At 38.5% G+C, this 18777-nt stretch overlaps 1 protein-coding gene across 2 annotated transcripts in view; it reads left to right on the top strand.

The window, feature by feature from the left end:
• Positions 1 to 18777, top strand: part of celsr3 (cadherin, EGF LAG seven-pass G-type receptor 3) — a 130088-nt gene that overhangs the window by 23985 nt on the left and 87326 nt on the right. For both annotated transcript variants that reach the window (XM_085443180.1, XM_085443179.1), the window contains exons 2-3: positions 4070 to 4413; positions 7500 to 7788. In XM_085443180.1, the coding sequence (XP_085299306.1) occupies positions 4070 to 4413; positions 7500 to 7788 (633 nt within the window). The remainder of the gene's footprint in view (positions 1 to 4069; positions 4414 to 7499; positions 7789 to 18777) is intronic.

Below are 18777 nucleotides of genomic sequence, written 5' to 3'. Positions count from 1 at the left end.
GATTGTGCTCTTGGAGTGCTTCTTGTTAACAAAAGTTTTTGGGGAAAGAGAAAAATCTGCCACGTCCTCACTTCCTGAAAGAGCAGTTTGAGTTTTAAGGTGATAATTTATAGCTGCTTTTTCTCATAGAATTAGATTGATAGGAATCTTGGGTTCACGGTGTAGTTTACAGATTTTGCAGTTGTTTTTTAACCTAATTAGTAAGGGTTGGAAAAGCTGGAGTAGACATTGTTTAAACTTTGAACAGAATTCCGGGCCAGATTAGAATCCAGACACGACAGTCGAATCTGTTTTTCCTCATCTCGCTCTCAACAACACTCACATTTTTATCTACTGGATACAAGACATCACTGAAAGCCCGTTCTCCGTGTTTGAGCAAGAGAGGCTTAAAGTTCATTACTTCATGTCACAGATGTCAAAGTTGGCTGTTGGACCAGGATTGGCTTCTAAACTAGTTGTAATGACACAAATCCTGCCCAAAGGTACATGGTTTAAAATCAGACTTTATAAGAGCCTGGATTAATTTAAAAAGGGGCTCCTGATGTCAGATGCTCAACATACATCATGCTGAACAGCAATAGGGTGTGTGTGTGTGTGTGAGTGTGTGTGTGTGTCTATGTAAAAGAGGGTACTACTCGAGCAGATTATCCTGGGTCTTTTCATAGATCCCTGTCTCATTTCAATGACAATGGGAGATCAGTGTCAATTAGTGCCGTGTCTTTGCATTGTGATCCGGAGAGGCGATAATAAAGCTGGGTTTTAGCCTAGGAAGACGAAGTGACATTTAATTATTTCACCTAATGTGTCCTGTATGTGCTGTACTCTATGACCGTATCAGTTTGATCCAAATGTGTTTCTTTGTGCGCATTATTTCCTCCTTATGTTCTATTAAAATGTCCCCTACAGATTGTTTGCTAGGTTTGCTCCTCCGTCCCCTTCACAGAACCACTCTTCCCTCTGGCTGCTCATTTGTTATGATGGCCTCTGGATTTGAGTGTGTGTATGCGTGCATATGTGTGTGTGTCTGTGTGTGTGTTAGAGGTCAGTGGGGAGTGAGGCTCCTCATAATCCGGTAATCAAACCAGCTGCCACCAGACCCAACCCCCAGCCTCCATACATCCGTCTTTCCATTCTCTCTCGCTCTCGCTGTATGTCCTCCTACATTTATCCCGTTCTTCTGACAGTTTTACGTTCTGCGTTTTTCTTCCTTTTGATGTCTTTTTTTTACACGTTAGAGAATCGCCAAATAACCATACATAAATCAAAAATCTAAATAAAAGAATTAGATTTTTTCCCTTTTTAAAACTTAAATAAATTCAATTAATAACATCCTGAAATATTTTTACTAAAGCATTAACAAAGATAAAGATTTGTGTTTATTTATAGTAGCGTAAACAAATTAAGCCATAATCTCTCGTTTTATTAATCCCTGGTTAAAAGCTCTCTCTCTCCCCCTTTTTTCCATTTCAGTTTTCAGTTTTTAATAAACCTTCTTCGCGCTCCTTCACCCTCCACCGCCTCTCTGTCCTCCTGCTCATGTCCATGTCACATCTTCCCTCTGTCTCTGTTCACCCCTCACCCTCCACCCATAACGCTCCTTTTTCTCCCTTTCTTTATTTCATTCTTTCCTGTCATTTTTTCCCGTGTATTGCTTTCTTATGCTGTGTTTGTCTGCATTTGTGTCCCTTTATGGCTTATTTGCCAGTTTGTTGGACCAAATTGCTTTACAGCACACAACACTGCCCAGCAGTACATCCAGTATAGATTAAACACACTTCGTGTCTGTGAATAAAATGGGTGTTTGTGAGGGCTGTGACCTGCTGCGCTTCCAATGAGCTCATTTTGTGGACTCCCAGCGAAAGGAGTGCCCTGTCGAATCTGTAAGTAAAGCTGCGTGTGGGAAGATGGAAACCCAACGCTTCCCTACATGAGAACGCTCAGTTTGCGCGCCACCTTCTGTGTGACTCACAAATAGATGTAGACTTCAGAGGATCACTTTTCTATTACTTAACTGTAACACATGATAATGAATTGCATCATCCTTTCTAGAGACTAAAGTGGACGTCAGAGGATTCAGCACTTTTATGCTGCAAATCTCCTATCACCACATCTTATGCCTGACATGTAGGTTCACAGATGATGACTACATTCACACATACAGCAATACAGAGTGTCTACAGCCATGCTGTTTGATCTTCGGGGCTGTAGTGGAAGTAAGAAGAGCGAAAAAGGAGCACTAAAATACTTTGTGTCATGCTGTCTCCACAGGATTAAGCAAGTGTCAGTGAAAGCTAATGCAAAAAAATAAAGAGTTTATATGGAGCTGCTGCCCATGTTCATACTCAGACTCATACGTATACAACATATACCTTCATTGTATCAGATTTTTCTTATTTGATGTTATGAATTTGCTTAAGCTTAGAAAGATTAGTGGTGCTGGTTCAATATTAAAGGCAACATTAATTATTAGACAAAAAAAACCTTTGCTAAGACCAGCTAAACCAAGGATTTTAATACTCTAAAAAACACAGTGTGAGGCTTCTGTGCTTTGTATTTCTAACCAGTAGCACCACCATAAGTCAGTCATATTTTACCATTCCCAGTACATGTAATCCAGTTGTTTCCTCCAGTGCTTACCTAGACATTCAAGCAGACCACAAATCACCTAATAACAGCCGATCTGACTGCCAGGCCAGCCTATATCAGCGGTACTTCCTGTTTTTCCATGGGGCTCACTAATTTAAGTTGCTTAAGCTTCCCTGCAGTCGCTGTTGCCTCTGCTACTCGCTCCAGCTCCTTTAATGCTATAACTGACTTAATCAGTGTCATATCGGTTGTCACAGATGCCTGCCTTTTTGTTTTTCCCCCTGGGGTCCTCATGCTGCTGCCCTCACCTTTCCATCTTTGCATATTTATTTGTTGAAATTTTGTTATGGATAAAAAAAATATATATATATAATATTTATTACAATAACTTAGGTGGTGTCAAAGCAGACTGCTATATTCAGGCTCCATAAACTCATTTTCTTGTAACTAGACAATCATATATAATACTATTATAATACGGTATAATATGTCCTACAGTAGTAATTTATCTGTTAGATATCTGTGTGAGAAACTTTCAGTGAACCGCAAATGTAAAAGAAAGGGTAAATAATGTAATTATCTCATAGTAAGACTTCAATTTTTAATTTTTTTTAGGTTAAATGTCATTAAAATATTAGAAATTTGGTTAATTTTAATTAAATTGTAAATATGTAAAGAAAAAGATACAGTTAAACATTAACTGTAAACGATATTATAAAGAGTTGTATCTAAAAAATTCAATGAATCCAGTGGATCAGATAATGTTCCTGCTTAGACATTAAGATATCAAAGCTTCCTCCTTCTTATATGAGTTCTAATGTCACAATTCCAATATATTTTAAGGCAAATAAGGATTATTTATGTTTTTGCATGAGCTGTTTTTGCTTCCCTCAGACCGTACTGTCATACAGCTAGAATATTTTATATATTTTATATGTTGTCAAATCTACTTCTAGTGACCAGCACCTCATGGTAACCTTTGGTGTGAATGGATTGTAAACACCACTTTTGTTACATGAATATAAAACTAAAATGTTCGTCCACCAACTCCACCTTTTATCAAGATCAGCCAGTGAGCTTCAGTCCCAGTCCAGTGATAGAAAACGTAGTTTCTGTGGTATCATCGACACAGAAGCACTGGTAGTTTCAGTTACCTGTGACTTTCTCTCCCACTCTTAATCAATTTAAGTAACATAAAATTACATTAATTACATTACGTTAACACGGTTGTGACTACTTCCTGTTTTATCTTTGCATTGGTGAATATCTCTGCTCTTCTGTCATCTCTGTCATTCCTCACCTCTTCCTCTGAAGCTTCCTCTCAAAGTTTCTTCTTTCACTCTGCGCCCCGTCCACATCCTGGTCACTGACTGTGCCACTCTGACTTTCTCTCTCGCTTTCTCTTTCCTTATAACCTGCATAAGTTCCTCTTCTATTCGTTCACCTAACTGGCTGCCCTCTGCTATCTTCTTCAACTCTTCAGATGGCGTCCACAGCATTTCGGCTCAGTGTGTTCTCCGCGTCCTCATTATCACAGAGGACATGTTGGGCAGCAGTGTCACTGTCCGCCTTCAGAACATGTCCCAGGAGCACTTCCTGTCACCACTGCTGGGAACCTTCTTGGAAGGTGTGTCCGCTGTTCTCTCAGTTCCTGTCGAGGATGTTTTCATCTTCAACATTCAGCCGGATCTGGATGCGGCACCCGGAGGAATCCTGAATGTCAGCTTCTCTGCCGCGTTGCCGGGCGGACATTTCTTTCCCTCTGAGGCCCTGGAGGAGCAGCTGTACCTGAACAGGCCGAGGCTGACGTCACTGACACAGATGGAGGTTAGTCCATGTGCAAAAAGACACACACAGAGGAATCACACCTCTGAGTGTCTGACTTTAACTCCTTCATCACATCACAAAGGCAAAAATGTTGGCAAGCATATAAATACCATTTAACTCTCTCATATGGTGTTTCTCTGGTTCAAAGCATGGTCTTTTTGCTGTATTGAAAACAAGAATATTCTTTGAGATTAATGAATGTACCTTTAATAAGCGCCTTTAAAAATAGCCTTACACTCTTTCAGGCTGCACATGCACTGCATGAAATTATAGGAAGCTAGTTAATAAATATTAATCATTTATGAGGTATAACATTTAATATTTCTTGAAATTATTTATTTTAAAATGTATTGACTTATTAATTCACTTTATTAAAAAGAATGACAGTAAGCCTATGTAACAGAGAAATATTCATTAGCTACACCTGTTTAACTGCACATTAATGGAAATATTGATTCAGCCAAACACATGGCAGCAACTTAATGAATTTATGCATGCAGACATGGTGAACCCGACCTGTCAAAGTTCAAATCAAGCGTCTGAATGAGAAAGAAAGAAGATTTTAGTGACTTTTGAATGTGGCATTGTTGTTTGTGCCAAATAGGCTGTGTTTTACACTCTGATCTCCTGGGATTTTCCTACACTAGAGTTTATAAAGAATGTTCTGAAAAAGAGAAAATTTCTAGTGAGTGCCATTTGTGTGGGTGAAAAATGCCTTGTTGATGTCACCGCTCACAAGACAACAGGGCAACTGTCAACTCAAATAATCACTTGTTGAAACCAAGGTATGCAGAAGAGCATCTCATCAAACCTTGAAGCAGATGGGCTACAGCAGCAGAATAACACCCTGGGTGCTACTCCTCTCAGCTAAGAGCAAGAAATTGAGGCTATAGTTTACATGGGCTCACCAAAAGTGGGCATTAGAAGACTGAAAAAATTGTTGTCTGGTCTGACGAGTCCCAATTTCTGTTGAAATATTTGATGTAAAGATAATCAAAACGTGTTTTCATCCTGCCTTTCATCAGGGGTTCAGGCTGCTGGTGATAGTATTTTTTTTCCTTGGCACACTCTGTACCAACCCAGCATCATTTAAAGGCCTCGTCTGAGGCTTACTGACCATATCCATCCCTTTATGACCACGGTGTGCTCTTCCTCTGATGGCTGTTTCTAGCAAGATAATGTTGATTGTCACAAAGCTCACATCATCTCAAACTGGTTTCTTGAACACGACAGTGAGTTCACTGAACTCAAATAGCCTCCACATTCACTTCATGGATGTGCAGCTGGCATTGCTGCAGGAACTGTGTGATGCTGTCATGTCAATACGGAGCAATATCTCTGAGGAATGTTTCCAGCACTTTGTTGAATCAATGCAATGAAGAAGACAGCTCTGATGGCAAAAAGTACTAGCAATGTGTAACTAATAAAGTGGCCTGTGAGTATACATCTGAGCTTGTTGGATGTGAACTAGTAATAACACAATACAGCTTCCTGTGGCACATCAGCCATGTGACTTTACAGAACAACGGGCAAATATGACCATTAAATGTTCTCATGCATGAAATCAGGAACACCTGGACAAGCACATCAGTTATGTAATGTTTACACAACCCAAGGGAATCTCGCGGTAAGAGAGAGATAGATAGAAGCAGAAGGAAGAAGGTGAATCCAGAAGGAAATATTTATAAAGGGGTGAGAGAGACACCAGTGGTGAGTGCCTTTGATCTTATCTTAACAGGCACTGTCACACAATCACACATGCACACAGGATCTCAGCTCTTAAGAAGACACAATCTAGTGAATATATCTGGTCCACTGGCCTTAACAGCAAGCAAAAGCTGTAAATATACAATTTGGGAAAGTGACTGGTTATGCAAAGACACACAGCCCACTGCTGTCACTGTGTCCAAGGCAGCATGCTAAATGACTGATAGCTGGGGGGGTTGACCTGTGGAGAAGGTTAAGACTGCTAGTATCAGGTAAATGAAGGTAATATGAATATTTTAAGTACAAAGAACCAAGAAAACTCCAATGTGATAATAAAATTACATTGTTTAAAATGGAATAAATAAAGGCATTCCCATTTTAAATATGTATGTCTAACATTACTGAAGATTACCATTTTGTAGCAATCAAATGATAACTTTCACCAGTCAGAAGTGTGAAGCCACCTAACAAGTCAGTCAGTGAGAAACTCCTTCCCCAAACTACAGGTATAGACTTTTATAACCAGCCTATACATCATAGCAGAATTCAGAAGAAGGCGGGTTTACCTTACCTGCCTGCACATTTACTGTTTTGATTTATGTGCCAGTTTGACAGTAAGTATAATATAGTAAATAAACTTTAAAAGGCTGTGTAGCATTTTTGTTTTTTTGATGCTCCTACCAGTATGACTGTGACAGTGCCTTACAGTATCATGTTTATATAGCCATGAGCATGTTTTAGTATTAGCTAGCATGCTAGCATTCAAAACATTAGCATGCTAGCATGTTTAATTTCTCCTAAAAGAAAAAACATACTTTTTTTTTTCTTTCATGTTATTATTTCTACCAGTAAAGGTTTTTAAAATACAAATTCAACCAGTAGCAGATACTGATGGTTGCTTAATTTGTTTTTATATTGTTTTTTCAATTTATGTATTTCCTCGTTTGCCCAAATGATACAAATTAAGTATAAGAAACTGTTTTGGCATCTTTCTTCACTTCATCATAACATGTTACAAATTCATTAAACTGTATCTTTATGTCATTGTTAAAAATGATACTTTTTAAAAACTTTAATAATCATCAGGGAGATTTTTACTTAATTAACTTCAGTACTAGGTGCTGTTAATATCTAATGTACTTTTAGTTTAGTTGGATTGTTATAGTGATGCTTTTACTTTGAAGATCTGAAGACTTTTTCCACCATTGCTGAAATAGATCACTGGAACACAAAAACAAGAACGATTTCACCGCTTATAAATATTAAAAAGTAACTTTATTATGAGTGATAAAAGAAGCCCTGAGTGAGGACGCTTGAAAGTCTAAATTGAGAATATTCCTCACACTACACTGTATATGTTTCCTCTTCTATTGCTCCAGGTCCTCCCGTTTGATGACAACGTGTGCTTGCGGGAGCCTTGCCAGAACTACATGAAGTGCATCTCAGTGCTGCGTTTCAACAGCTCTGCCCCCTTCATCTCCTCACCCTCCATCTTGTTCCGGCCCATCCACCCCATCGCAGGACTACGCTGCCGCTGCCCAGTGGGATTCACGGGTGATTACTGTGAGACAGAGATCAACCTGTGCTACTCCAACCCCTGTCTGAACGGAGGGGTGTGTGCCCGCAGAGAGGGAGGGTACACCTGTATCTGCCGCGAAGACTACACCGGTGAGTAGCGAGGGAGTGTGTGCGTGTGCTGTTTGAAAGTGTTTTGTGGAAAAGTCTGTTTTTGTCTGACGAACAATGTGATCTATTCATACTGATGATAAACAGTTTGTTTCAAGAAACTGTAGAATAAACCAGGTTTAATATAAGGCTGAGTCATTCTTGCCTTGTCAGTTAAATTTAATAGAACTGATTTATATCTAACCAGCTTAGTCCTAGTCCTTTTTTTCAACTAATTGACATTTCCAGTAGTGAGTCTGCTTTAATGAAGATGTGCTTGGAAAATGAGTGCAGGTCTTATTAGCAGTTCTTCTAGATCAAGCTTTGAGGGAAATCCTTAGAGGAAAGCTTTCATATGCTTGGTTATGATACAAAAACCAGACTGCTTAAAAAGCTTACAACGCTTAAAAAGAAGCACTTTCATCTGCTTAAAAGTGGAAAATTCTACTGCAAATTACTGTTTGTATGTTCCCATTGTGCCTGCATAGATTTCCATGAGGTACTCCAAATTTCCTCCCACACTCAAACTTGTTAGCAATGATTTTAAATTGTAAAATTTGTATTGGCTCCAGCCTCTAAGTTCACTCTTAGTGAAGTGATGAAGAAACAGTCTATGTTAAGGAAAGTCAGCTATTTATGACTTTCTTATTACTGTATCTTCTTTAATTTTGAATTATGTGTGCAGTATTTCCTGTTTTATTTTGATAGTCTCTCGTTCTGTGTGCATAGAGTTGAGTTTTGCTTGCTCTGTCTTGTTAGTGAGTAATTAGTTACAGCTGTGTACACCTGTGGTCCACCCTCTCGTTATCCTGTGTGTGTAGTTAAGTCTTCAGTTTTTCTCTGTTCTTCGATGTCTCATCATAGTTTGCTGTGTGTTTCCATGTGTTCAGTGGTGTCTGTCATTTGTTCCTCATTCCAAGTTCCTAGTTTCTCGTTTTTGGAGTTTTGTACTATTGTATTTCTTTAGTGTCTGGTAGTTACAGTAAATAAAGCTGCCTCTTTTAGTTACCCCTTTGTTCCCGAGTCCTGCCTTTGGATCCTACCTCTGGCTACCACACAGCGCTACCTTCTGTTATGCAGCAAGGTACTATAGATGTGCAAAGATTAGCAGCTAGCTGTGAAATGAAGTAAATTCTCTGTTGTCCAATCGTCCAGAAGCATCTTCACAGCATCTTCTTCCTCTTTTTACTCTTGTTGCTCTCCCCCCAAACACATCTGGTCAATAAGCAAACTGAATATTCTCACATGGCTTTTAGTGATGCATTTTGGTTCACTTACAGTTCATTTGGATTTTTCTATATGTGAAAGCAAACCAATCCTCAGGGAAAAGCTACAAGTTTAGAAACTCATCAACTGATCTTTTTGTTCTGTAGTATTCACAAAGTCACAGTGATCTTTCGAAAGTTTCAAACCTTCAAATGAAATGCTTTGATTTTTTAAAGTTGGGTCATTATGAATACACATAATAATACAATGATTAAAATGCATATATATATATATATATATATTATACACATGCTGTAAAGATAGGCTGGAGGCAGCATTTGTGTGTTCAAATTGTTTTATCTGCCTGTCATTGGTTTGAATGCAGTGGCCACAGATAAGAAGAGAGGTGTATTTTCAATAGGGCTGAACGATATATCGCATTTGCGATAATATCGCGACATGATCAAGTGCAATTTTCTAACCGCAAAGGCTGCGATTATACTGCGATTATATTATACAATTCATGGGCTGCATCCTCCTGAGGCCGCATTTGTAGACCGATTACGTCACAGCGACGCGCCGAAGGCTGTCCAAATTACTACCATATCCCAGAATTCATAGCGCGGCCCAGCCAAACTCCAGTTTCCAGCAATGGCGGCCGCTACTAAGTTTTAAAATTACTCATACTAATCTTTCTGGGTCACAAAATAAACTTTTAACATATTTTCAGGCGAGAAAGTAGTTGTGTAAACATCAAATATCTGCTCGGTTTATCAAGATATCCCATATTTGCAAAAGTGCTTCGACGTTTTCAGAGGCGTCTGCTACCCACCAGCTCGACAGCTAGCCGGGAGCTCGAGGGTTACTGATGCGGCCGAGAACGGCACAACTCCCGGCACATCATTTTCAGATCACCGCGGAGTTTCGCTGCTCGGGTTAAACGTAATATATAAGTCACTTAGACAACCTAAAAATGTTATTGTTGGGCTTTTTTCGGTGTTTTGTTTGTTCGTGAGTAAATCGGTTTGGCTGAGATTAAAGTTATTAGATTAGATAAAATAAAACTTTATTAATCCCCCGGGTGGGTTCCTCCTTGGTTTTCACACAGCTGACTAAACGTCAAACAGAAAACTTATTAAACAGAAGTATGAGACAGTCGAGAATTTACACCAGTGTCTGGTTATATTTTAGATAGCAAGAAGCAGACGGCCGAGTTTATTAAACTCCACCGAGACAGCGGTGACGCTAATCAGAACTAGCCTTCTGATTAGCTAATCAGAAGGCTAGACCGTCCAATTTCACGCCTTTAAACTTTAAAGGCGTGTTTGTGTGTGTGTTTATACAATTGCTATTATGTTTGCACTTTATGTGTAATGTTACTGACTGCAGAGATCAGTAAGATGTGTGTATTTTTTATTTATTAGTTTTATTTATTTAATATTATTTTTTAATTGAATGACTGTCTAGTAGTTCACAGATGTCGAAAAACTGAGTGTGGTAAAGCCACTGATTTTTTTTATGTATATTTCTGCAATCTGCACATTGTACTGACTTTCATTTTAATGTTTACACCAGGGTTCCTTGTCAGCACTTTATGCTCAGATGTTTGTAAGCTAAAAATAAACTATTGTGTATGTTCAAATATACTGTTGTGATTGAAGAAGTTAAATAAAAATGTCAGTCATCAATTCATGCATCACCTCATGTCATCATAACAGAGGTCTGTCTTCCAGGAAAGAACAGTTTAAAATTAATGTAATATAGTATTGGCCATACTATATGATGTATTGCTTGTCTTTGTTTAATAATACAGAAGACAAATACCTTAAAAAATAATCGCATATCGCATCGCAATCGCAATATTGGGGCAAAAAATCGCAATTAGATTATTTTCCATAATCGTTCAGCCCTAATTTTCAAAGGAAAAAACTGCAGTGGAGTGTGTCTTTGTGTGTTTGTCTGTTTGTGTCTGATTCTAGCCTTTAATGCTGCGCTCTGAAAACTAAAACTGACTGTGTGCGTCTTTGTTCATGTCCCACACTGACTTCCGTTTTGATCTGTGCCGTTTTCACTCTTTTGTCATGTTGAGCTGAACAACATGAAAACACACACTCTGCCTCCTGGGAGAGCTTTCTCCTCCTCAGCCCTCTACCTGTTACTTAGTCTTTTGTATTCACACACACAAACACACACATATGCACATGCACGCTAACGCCACTGCCACGCTTACCGTTTTTTAATCTGTTGCCTTTTCATACACACTCTAACACACATACACAGTGCTTCGTTCTTTCTTACCTTTCCAATACACTGGACTTATTTCAACACGACTCAGATTTTTCCCTTCCCTTCATACTGCTGCATTGCTTCTGCTATTGAGTGGATGTGGGAGAGGGTAGAAGCTATGAATGTCAGCGTGTGTGTCTGGGGGATATTTCACATTGCCTTTTATTTCGAATCAAAAGAGAGCTGGGGGAGTGAAGCAACACTTTTCTTTCATGAGAGAGACAGAGTGTTTTCCAAACTCCCACCGAGGCAGACAAGAAAAAAAGAAAAAGAGATGAGGAGAGAGATAGGAAATGAGCAAAGGAGAAACGGAGGTAGAAAGAGACGTAGAGCGAGTGGGAGGGAGACAAAAAGTGGAGTATGATGAGAAAAGGGAAAGAGAGATGGAGAGGCGAGAAAGTTTAAGAAGTGGAGAGAAATTTGTAAAAGATGGATAAAAGGAACTTGAAGAAGAAGGAGAGGTATTAAAAGCACGAGGAAGAGAAAAGATTTTTTTTTATAGATCACTGGATTGCAGATGATACCAGAAAGAAATTGGTAATTGAAATGGAAATAGAAATTTCTGACAGTATGTGATCCATGCTTACAGCGTCCACAGGGGCAGAAAACACATTTAAGTGAGGGGGCACAGGGTGGACAGAGAGAAATGACACAAAGTGTAAAAGATTGGATAGCAAAGAAGACAGCAGAGCGTAAAAGATGAAGGAAAAGAAGGAGGGGAGACGACTATGGCAGCATAGTGAAAAATTAGGGAGATGGATGAGAATAACACGGACGAGGAGCTATAGGGGGAAAAAATGGAGAGGCATCTATGAGAGAGTGGGATAGAGCGGTGAAAGAGGGAGTGAAGGAAATCAGATGGATTCTGGGCAGTCATTGTTGTGCTTTTCCTGCATAGGCGTCGGGTGTTACAGTGTCTTGACAATACCCCGGAGCTATTGGGAAGAGGAAAAGAAGGAATACAACAACTAAACAGGGACGAATTGATTCCCAAACTCTCCAGATATCTCCTGACTAAGTTTGTGCTGCTGCTCATTTTTCCATCCTGCCATTATCCATCCCCCCATATGCTCCTTTGCAGCTTTGAATTGGGTTCCCTGAATATCTGTGGATTGCTCACACAGGCAGGAGGTAGGCCTGAGGTTTTGACCGAGTCGGAAAACTTTCTGTTTCCATTGAGGGAGAAACTCAAAAGATCTGAGTCAGGTGTGATCTCTGAAGCACTGTGCTGTTTCTTCAGGGTAGGTGGAGCACAGTATGCCCATCACAAAGCGCATAAGCTGCATCTTTATCATGATTGAGCATCTTCGCCTCCTTCACCAATGAGGTTTTCATAGTACGTGTAACCTCAGGCTAACCTTTCTCTAAACTCCACATTTAACCTCGGGATAAGTCATACTTGACACTTTAAAGGCGGGTTACCGCTGCTTTTTACCCAAGCTGTGTAAAAAGGTTCACACTACCTTTGTGGTGTCAACTCCAGATCTACAGCACTAAGATACTGCATCAGCAGGGGTCGTACTATTCAGCTGAGTACTGAATCCCCAGGGTTAGCCCGGGGTTTTAAATGAAACCATGACACCTTATATGTTAAACCCAGTGGGTTAGAGTCAAGGATTAAAGAATTTTAGATTAAAAACAGGATTTTGTTTGGACTTTGCTGATTGGCCTTTTTCACAGAGGATCTTCAGGTATATCTAATAAAACTAGTGAATCTCCTGCACCCAAGTTTGTCCTGTAACACGACCCTTTCAACCCAGTTTTACCACCTATTTTCTTTTCTTACTGTTACATGTTAAAATTCTTTGTGGAAAAGTATCAATGAACTTAGATTTATAGTCTCTTGTCCCAGTCTTGCCAATGCTACTTCGCTGCGTGCACCACTTTGCCCCTCCACCGAGCACATGCATGGTGACCTTGAGGAAACAAACTAAAGGAGAAACCAGCACAACGGCAAATTACTGCAGTGCTGTAACCACACTGCATTGAAATTAAATAAAGGTCACACACCTTCTAACTACATAGAAAAAATGTCTAATTTCTTTCTTTTTTAATCAAATTTTTGGGGTTGACAAACAAATCTTTGCACATCTATAACAGTGCCTGCCAAGCCAAAGGAAGGGGAAACATTCACAGGTCAATTTCAGGTTTAGGCAAGATTGTTTAGCTGTCTGCCATCATCATTTACAGTGGCCCTCAGAGGTCAAATCCATTTCAATTCAAGAAAACACCAGCAAACAGAAAAAAGCTGCAAAAACGCACAAAACAAAATAAAAGTAGAATAAAAGATAACCAAACTGTCTTTGGGGAGCCAATAATGTGACGGAACAGCTGCAAAAGTAATAAGCTAACAGTAAACGGCTAATAGCAACCAAATATGTATCTGTAGTATTACATGAATTGTGATACTTTGTATCTTTTTCTCTCTCACACCACAGATGATCCATCTGTGCTTTTGCAGCGTTTATCTGTTTGCTGGTGACTCATTAACGGAGCCTTCTGAATAAATTTGTGTTTTAAGAGAAGCGCCCCACATTTTTACCAACTAGCATTAGCATTTAAAATGCTACACTCTGATTCATACCTCTCAAAACTATTTCCCATCAGCCTTCTGCAGATATCAAAGACCTTCTAATTTGAGCTTTAACAAACTTTTCTGTGAACTTTTGTAAAATGAGTTTAAAGTGGGAATAGAAAAATTTTCACCTTACTAGCAAATGGGTAAGCTTCTTTGTACCTGCCATCCACTCAGATGTCTGTCTGGGGAATCCAATACATTTAAGCTTTAAATTCAAACTGCATGCTCCACAGACTGAATTGTGTGTGTCTGTTGTTCTATTTATTTATTTATTGAATTACATTATTTCTTTTACCCTTTATAGTATTAAATGGTGCTCTTAAAAAAGACTACCATCTGAGCATGAAGAGATGCAGGTTGTGGTGATAAAAAGTAGAAAAAAACAGACGCATTGCCACTAACTGAAGTAATTGAATGCTTTTTTAAAGCTTTTACTTCTCTAATCACTTTTCCCAAGGTGACATATATAGCAAGGAAATTATAGTTCTTACCTTTACTTGTACAAAACTCAGCTGAAGCTCTGTTTTTCTATTCATAAAAAATGTAATATTTCTTGCCGCGAGCATTCATTTCTTTGAAAAACATGCTAAGCTTACAGTGCTGACAGGGATGTGCAACAGTCATTAACCCTGAAAACAGGAAAAAGACCTCAGCGGTACAAAGACAAGTTCCCAGTACACCTTAAAGGCAGAGATAACAGCTGACTAAAAGAGCGGATATCTGATCCTCCTTACAAAGTGAAAGAAAAGACTCAGAAGCGATAAAGACAGATGCACATTATGCAGATAGATAGATAGAGGAAATCTGAGAAACAGAAGAGGAGGGTAGGTGATGCAGTAGGCAGAGGAGAGATTAGTTTTGGGTGCGATAAAGAAGATATGCATGTTACACGGAGAAATTCAATCCAGTAGGCAGAGATGGAAACCAGAGCACACACTAAGAACAAATAGGCAATGTTTAAGCTTGTGAAGAATAATCTAAATATATATGGAAGTTTTAGCTTTTTGTAGGAAGTGGAGAAGGTTTAGAGAGAAAAAGAAATGGGATGAGGAGTGAGTGACTAAGAAAGAATGGGTTGCAGCAAGACTGAAGTTCAGGCTATGAGACTAATTTAGTTTGAATTAGAAAAGAGAGAGAATAAAGAAAGGGAGAATGAAGAGGGAGGGAATTAGTTTGGGGAATGAAATGAAGAGTTGAGCATTTAATGCAGAAGAAGAGTGCATGAAATTAATGTGTGTGAGACAAACTGGAAAATATAGAGGATATATAGAACAGATATGAACTAAAGCAAATAATGAATATGGAACACCTCAAGCAGGAGAAAGAAAATTTGAGAAGTGAAGTTGCAGTTTTTTGTAGCAGTAACCTTTAGAGCAGGCGTGCATGGTGCACATCTATCCTGCTGTATCATTGAAAGGAAATCAGTAATTCTCCTTAAATCACTTTGACAGAGCGCTTCATACAAAGAGAAAGAATCTGTAATGTTGCACATTTTGAGGCTCAAGAACATTAACAATGTGCATTAATTATCTTTGCTCATAGTGACCACTCTACTTATTTGGTTTCTTGGTTTTAATCACACCGTTAATTGACACTTACTTATCTTACTTAACTTAATTAACCACTTTTATACACCGGTATAAATGCTGTTCCAATACTAGAATTTCAAATGAAATAGTAAACTACTCATTACATTATAAAAATATTTTAAAGCTGTATTTTGTTTTAAACATGAAAGTGAAAACAATATAAACATTTACATCAATGATGGCACTGCTTTAGTTTTCTGATTTAATGTAAGGTCGTCTGCCTTTGTTTCTCTCTAGTTAAACATATTTCTCAGCTTCAAATTCAATATCAGTTTTAGACACCAAGATGGACCTTTGTTGCTGTTTATGTGAACAGTTTGAACAGTTTCTATCCTCTAGGAAATACATTTCAAACTGAAGGATGGCAAGAGCACTAAAAACAGCTGTATGACTGGCCTCCTGAACAGCTGGCGTTCTACTGTCCTATATACCTGCTTACTGTATCACATATGCTGGGGGAGAAAGAGCAAAAAGAGGGTTTGGTGAAGAAGACCTAATCTAACCAGAATGCAAACTGAATTAACAATAGAGCTCACAAAAACAGTACACAAATTAAAATTTGATCAAAAGTCTGGTGTGAATTTTAAACCAACAATCTGTGGATTATTTTCTGAGGGGAACATTTAAGTAAAGCAGAAAAGATATTCACCTAACTCACTATACTCCCAAAGACAGAAGAGACTCAAAGTTAGCACAGACAACTAAAAAGCAATCCAAATGAAAACTAAATTAGTTTTAAAAAGATAAGACGCGACGTCAGACCTGACAAGGAAAACGAATTAAGCGTCAAAGACGAGGAGCTTTAACGATAAGACAAAGACAATATTTGAGGAAAAAACTGGGAGAGTATGTGGGAGAAGATAGATTTGAGTTTTGTGGGGAAGATAAAACCAGGCCGGATGGGTGAGAGTGCAGGAGAGGGAGATAATGGCATAAGATAGATTATTCAGAGAGTCACATGTGTTTTAGAGGTCATTAATAGAATAAAAGTGTAAGTGTGTGTGTGTGTGTGTGTGTGTGTGTGTGTGTGTGTGTGTGTGTGTGTGTAAGTCAGAGGTAACAAAGAATAAAGTGTTTGCCAGAGCAATAAGACAAGTTGGTTTCAGGAAAGAGCACAGATAGCACGGGAGGAAATAAAGGAAATAGAAACATATAAATACATAACATAATAGAGTAGGTGTAATGGAAATATGTGCATTAAATGGAGAAAAAAAAACACACTGCAGGGGATGTGATATGTGGAATCGACTAGGCTAAATGCATTAAACAGTGTGAGAGGAAGGAAAAAGGAGGCTAAATTAGTTTTAGGAAGATAAGTTGGGGAGCAGGAGGTAAGAGGAGGAAGTTCACATATCTTGGTTCCTCTCTGGTTTTATACATGTATATAAATAGTTGGGATTTCTTCATGTACCCATAAATGCATGGTTGACAGCTGTAATTCAAAATCATGTTTGGTGATTCGGGCGTTTGCTTACTCTGTAAAGCGAGTGTGTATAGCGCTGGTATTTTTAGGATCCTCTGAGTTTGTTGCCTGATCTGTTTGTACCGTCAGTTTCTTTACATCACAGACCTTCACTTCAGTGGTCCATGCAAAAGTCTAGAAGCAATTATGTGGTTTAATGAATCAGTCTCACCATTAGGTACACTGAACATTTTCTACTTCACTACATGAAACTGATTTAGGTTAAAGCTAAATTTAATCTTGTATAAATCTTATATTTTTGCAGGTTCTTTACCTCACAAAATAAAGTGCCTAAAACAATTTCAAATATAGCTGCAGCTATAACATTTACTTTAATATACAAATAGTTGTTATGGCATATTAAAAATTGTGATAATTTGTCCAGTTGCTTTTGAGCCCTGGAAATTGGGGTTTGTATATAGAAATGACTGTAATTCTTAAACTGTTAATACAATACCATGTTAAAACCAATGAATTCATGTTGAAAGTCTGCAGTTCACAATTTGATTGTTTCATTTAACACCTAGTGCAGCTATAAAAAAGAGGAAAATAAACATAATTGTTCAAGTTCTACTTTACAGTACTACATTTATTTATGTTCGGAAATATATAACTTTGTGAAATATGACTTATTTGGGCAGCACGGTGGTTAGCACTGTTGCCTCACAGCAAGAAGGTCCTGAGTTCAATTCCACGATCAGGCCGGGGTCTTTCTGTGTGGAGTTTGCACGTTTTCCCCGTGTGGCTTCTTTTCGGATACTCTGGCTTCCTCCCACAGTCCAAAGACATGCAGTTAGTGGGGACAGGTCAATTGAAAAATTCTGAATTGCCCGTGTGAATGGTTGTCTGTGTCTGTGTGTTAGCCCTGTGACAGACTAGCGACCTGTCCAGGGTGTACCCTGCCTCTAACCCTAAGACAGCTGGGATAGGCTCCAGCCCCCCTGTTACCCTGAAAAGGATAAGCAGAAAAGAATGGATGGATGGATTTGAATACATTAATTATCTATTTGTTTTTTAGTAATTACTCTCTCAGCTTTAGCTTTCTGAAAGTGTTTTAAAAGTGGATCATAGAAATAAGGACTAAAAAAACTGATGTTACACAAAGCAGTCAAAATCACTCTATGCATCCCTAATAACTACTACATTAATTCATAAAATAACTCATCTGTGCGGCAGTCATAACAAAAGTTACAGTTTCTGTTTACACAGTGATATTTTGATGGTTATTTAAACTCATTCAGATGAGGACGGGAGGGTGCAGAGTCGTAGAAATTATGTATGGCGCAATAAAATGGAGGAATAGAAAATGAAAAAGAGGGCGAACAGAAGAATAAGCAAGAAAAAGCCTAGAGGCTGAAGAGAGAAGGTTAAAGAGAATCAAAAATCAATGTGGGAAGTGATTGTTATCAATGTCCGTCATCTGATCTAATGAAAAAGGAAGAAACAGAGGGGCAAGAGAGAGTTGTGACAGAGATGGCAGCAGATGAAAGTTGAAATGGGAACACTGAAAAAGACCGAACACGTGAAGGAAAAAGGGGAGCAAACAAAAGAGGACAAATGCTCAAGAGTTAAAATTTTTTTTAAAAAAAAAGCTTTGAAAGGGAATACATGTGTATGGGAGGGAAATACAGCTCACAAGAAACAGAAATAAGTCAATACCAAGTAAATTAATAAACAATATAGGGCAGAGGAAGAGAAATACAAAAGCATGAAGAAAAAAAGTGCCTGAACAAAGGAAAAAAGAGAAATTTAGAGACTGAAGAGGAGGAGAGAAAATATGGGAGAGGGAGGAAGTATAAAAAGTGCAAATCAAAGTTGTTAAGTAAGGAACAAACAAAATGTTTTCACAAATCAAACCAAATGTGTTGAAT

This window comes from Copadichromis virginalis, linkage group LG20 (genome assembly GCF_057382275.1).
Source record: "Copadichromis virginalis isolate Kocher_CV1m ecotype Utaka linkage group LG20, C_Virginalis_male_GT1.1, whole genome shotgun sequence".
Classification (NCBI taxonomy): domain Eukaryota; kingdom Metazoa; phylum Chordata; class Actinopteri; order Cichliformes; family Cichlidae; genus Copadichromis; species Copadichromis virginalis.
This window is presented reverse-complemented; position numbering and strand designations above follow the sequence as displayed.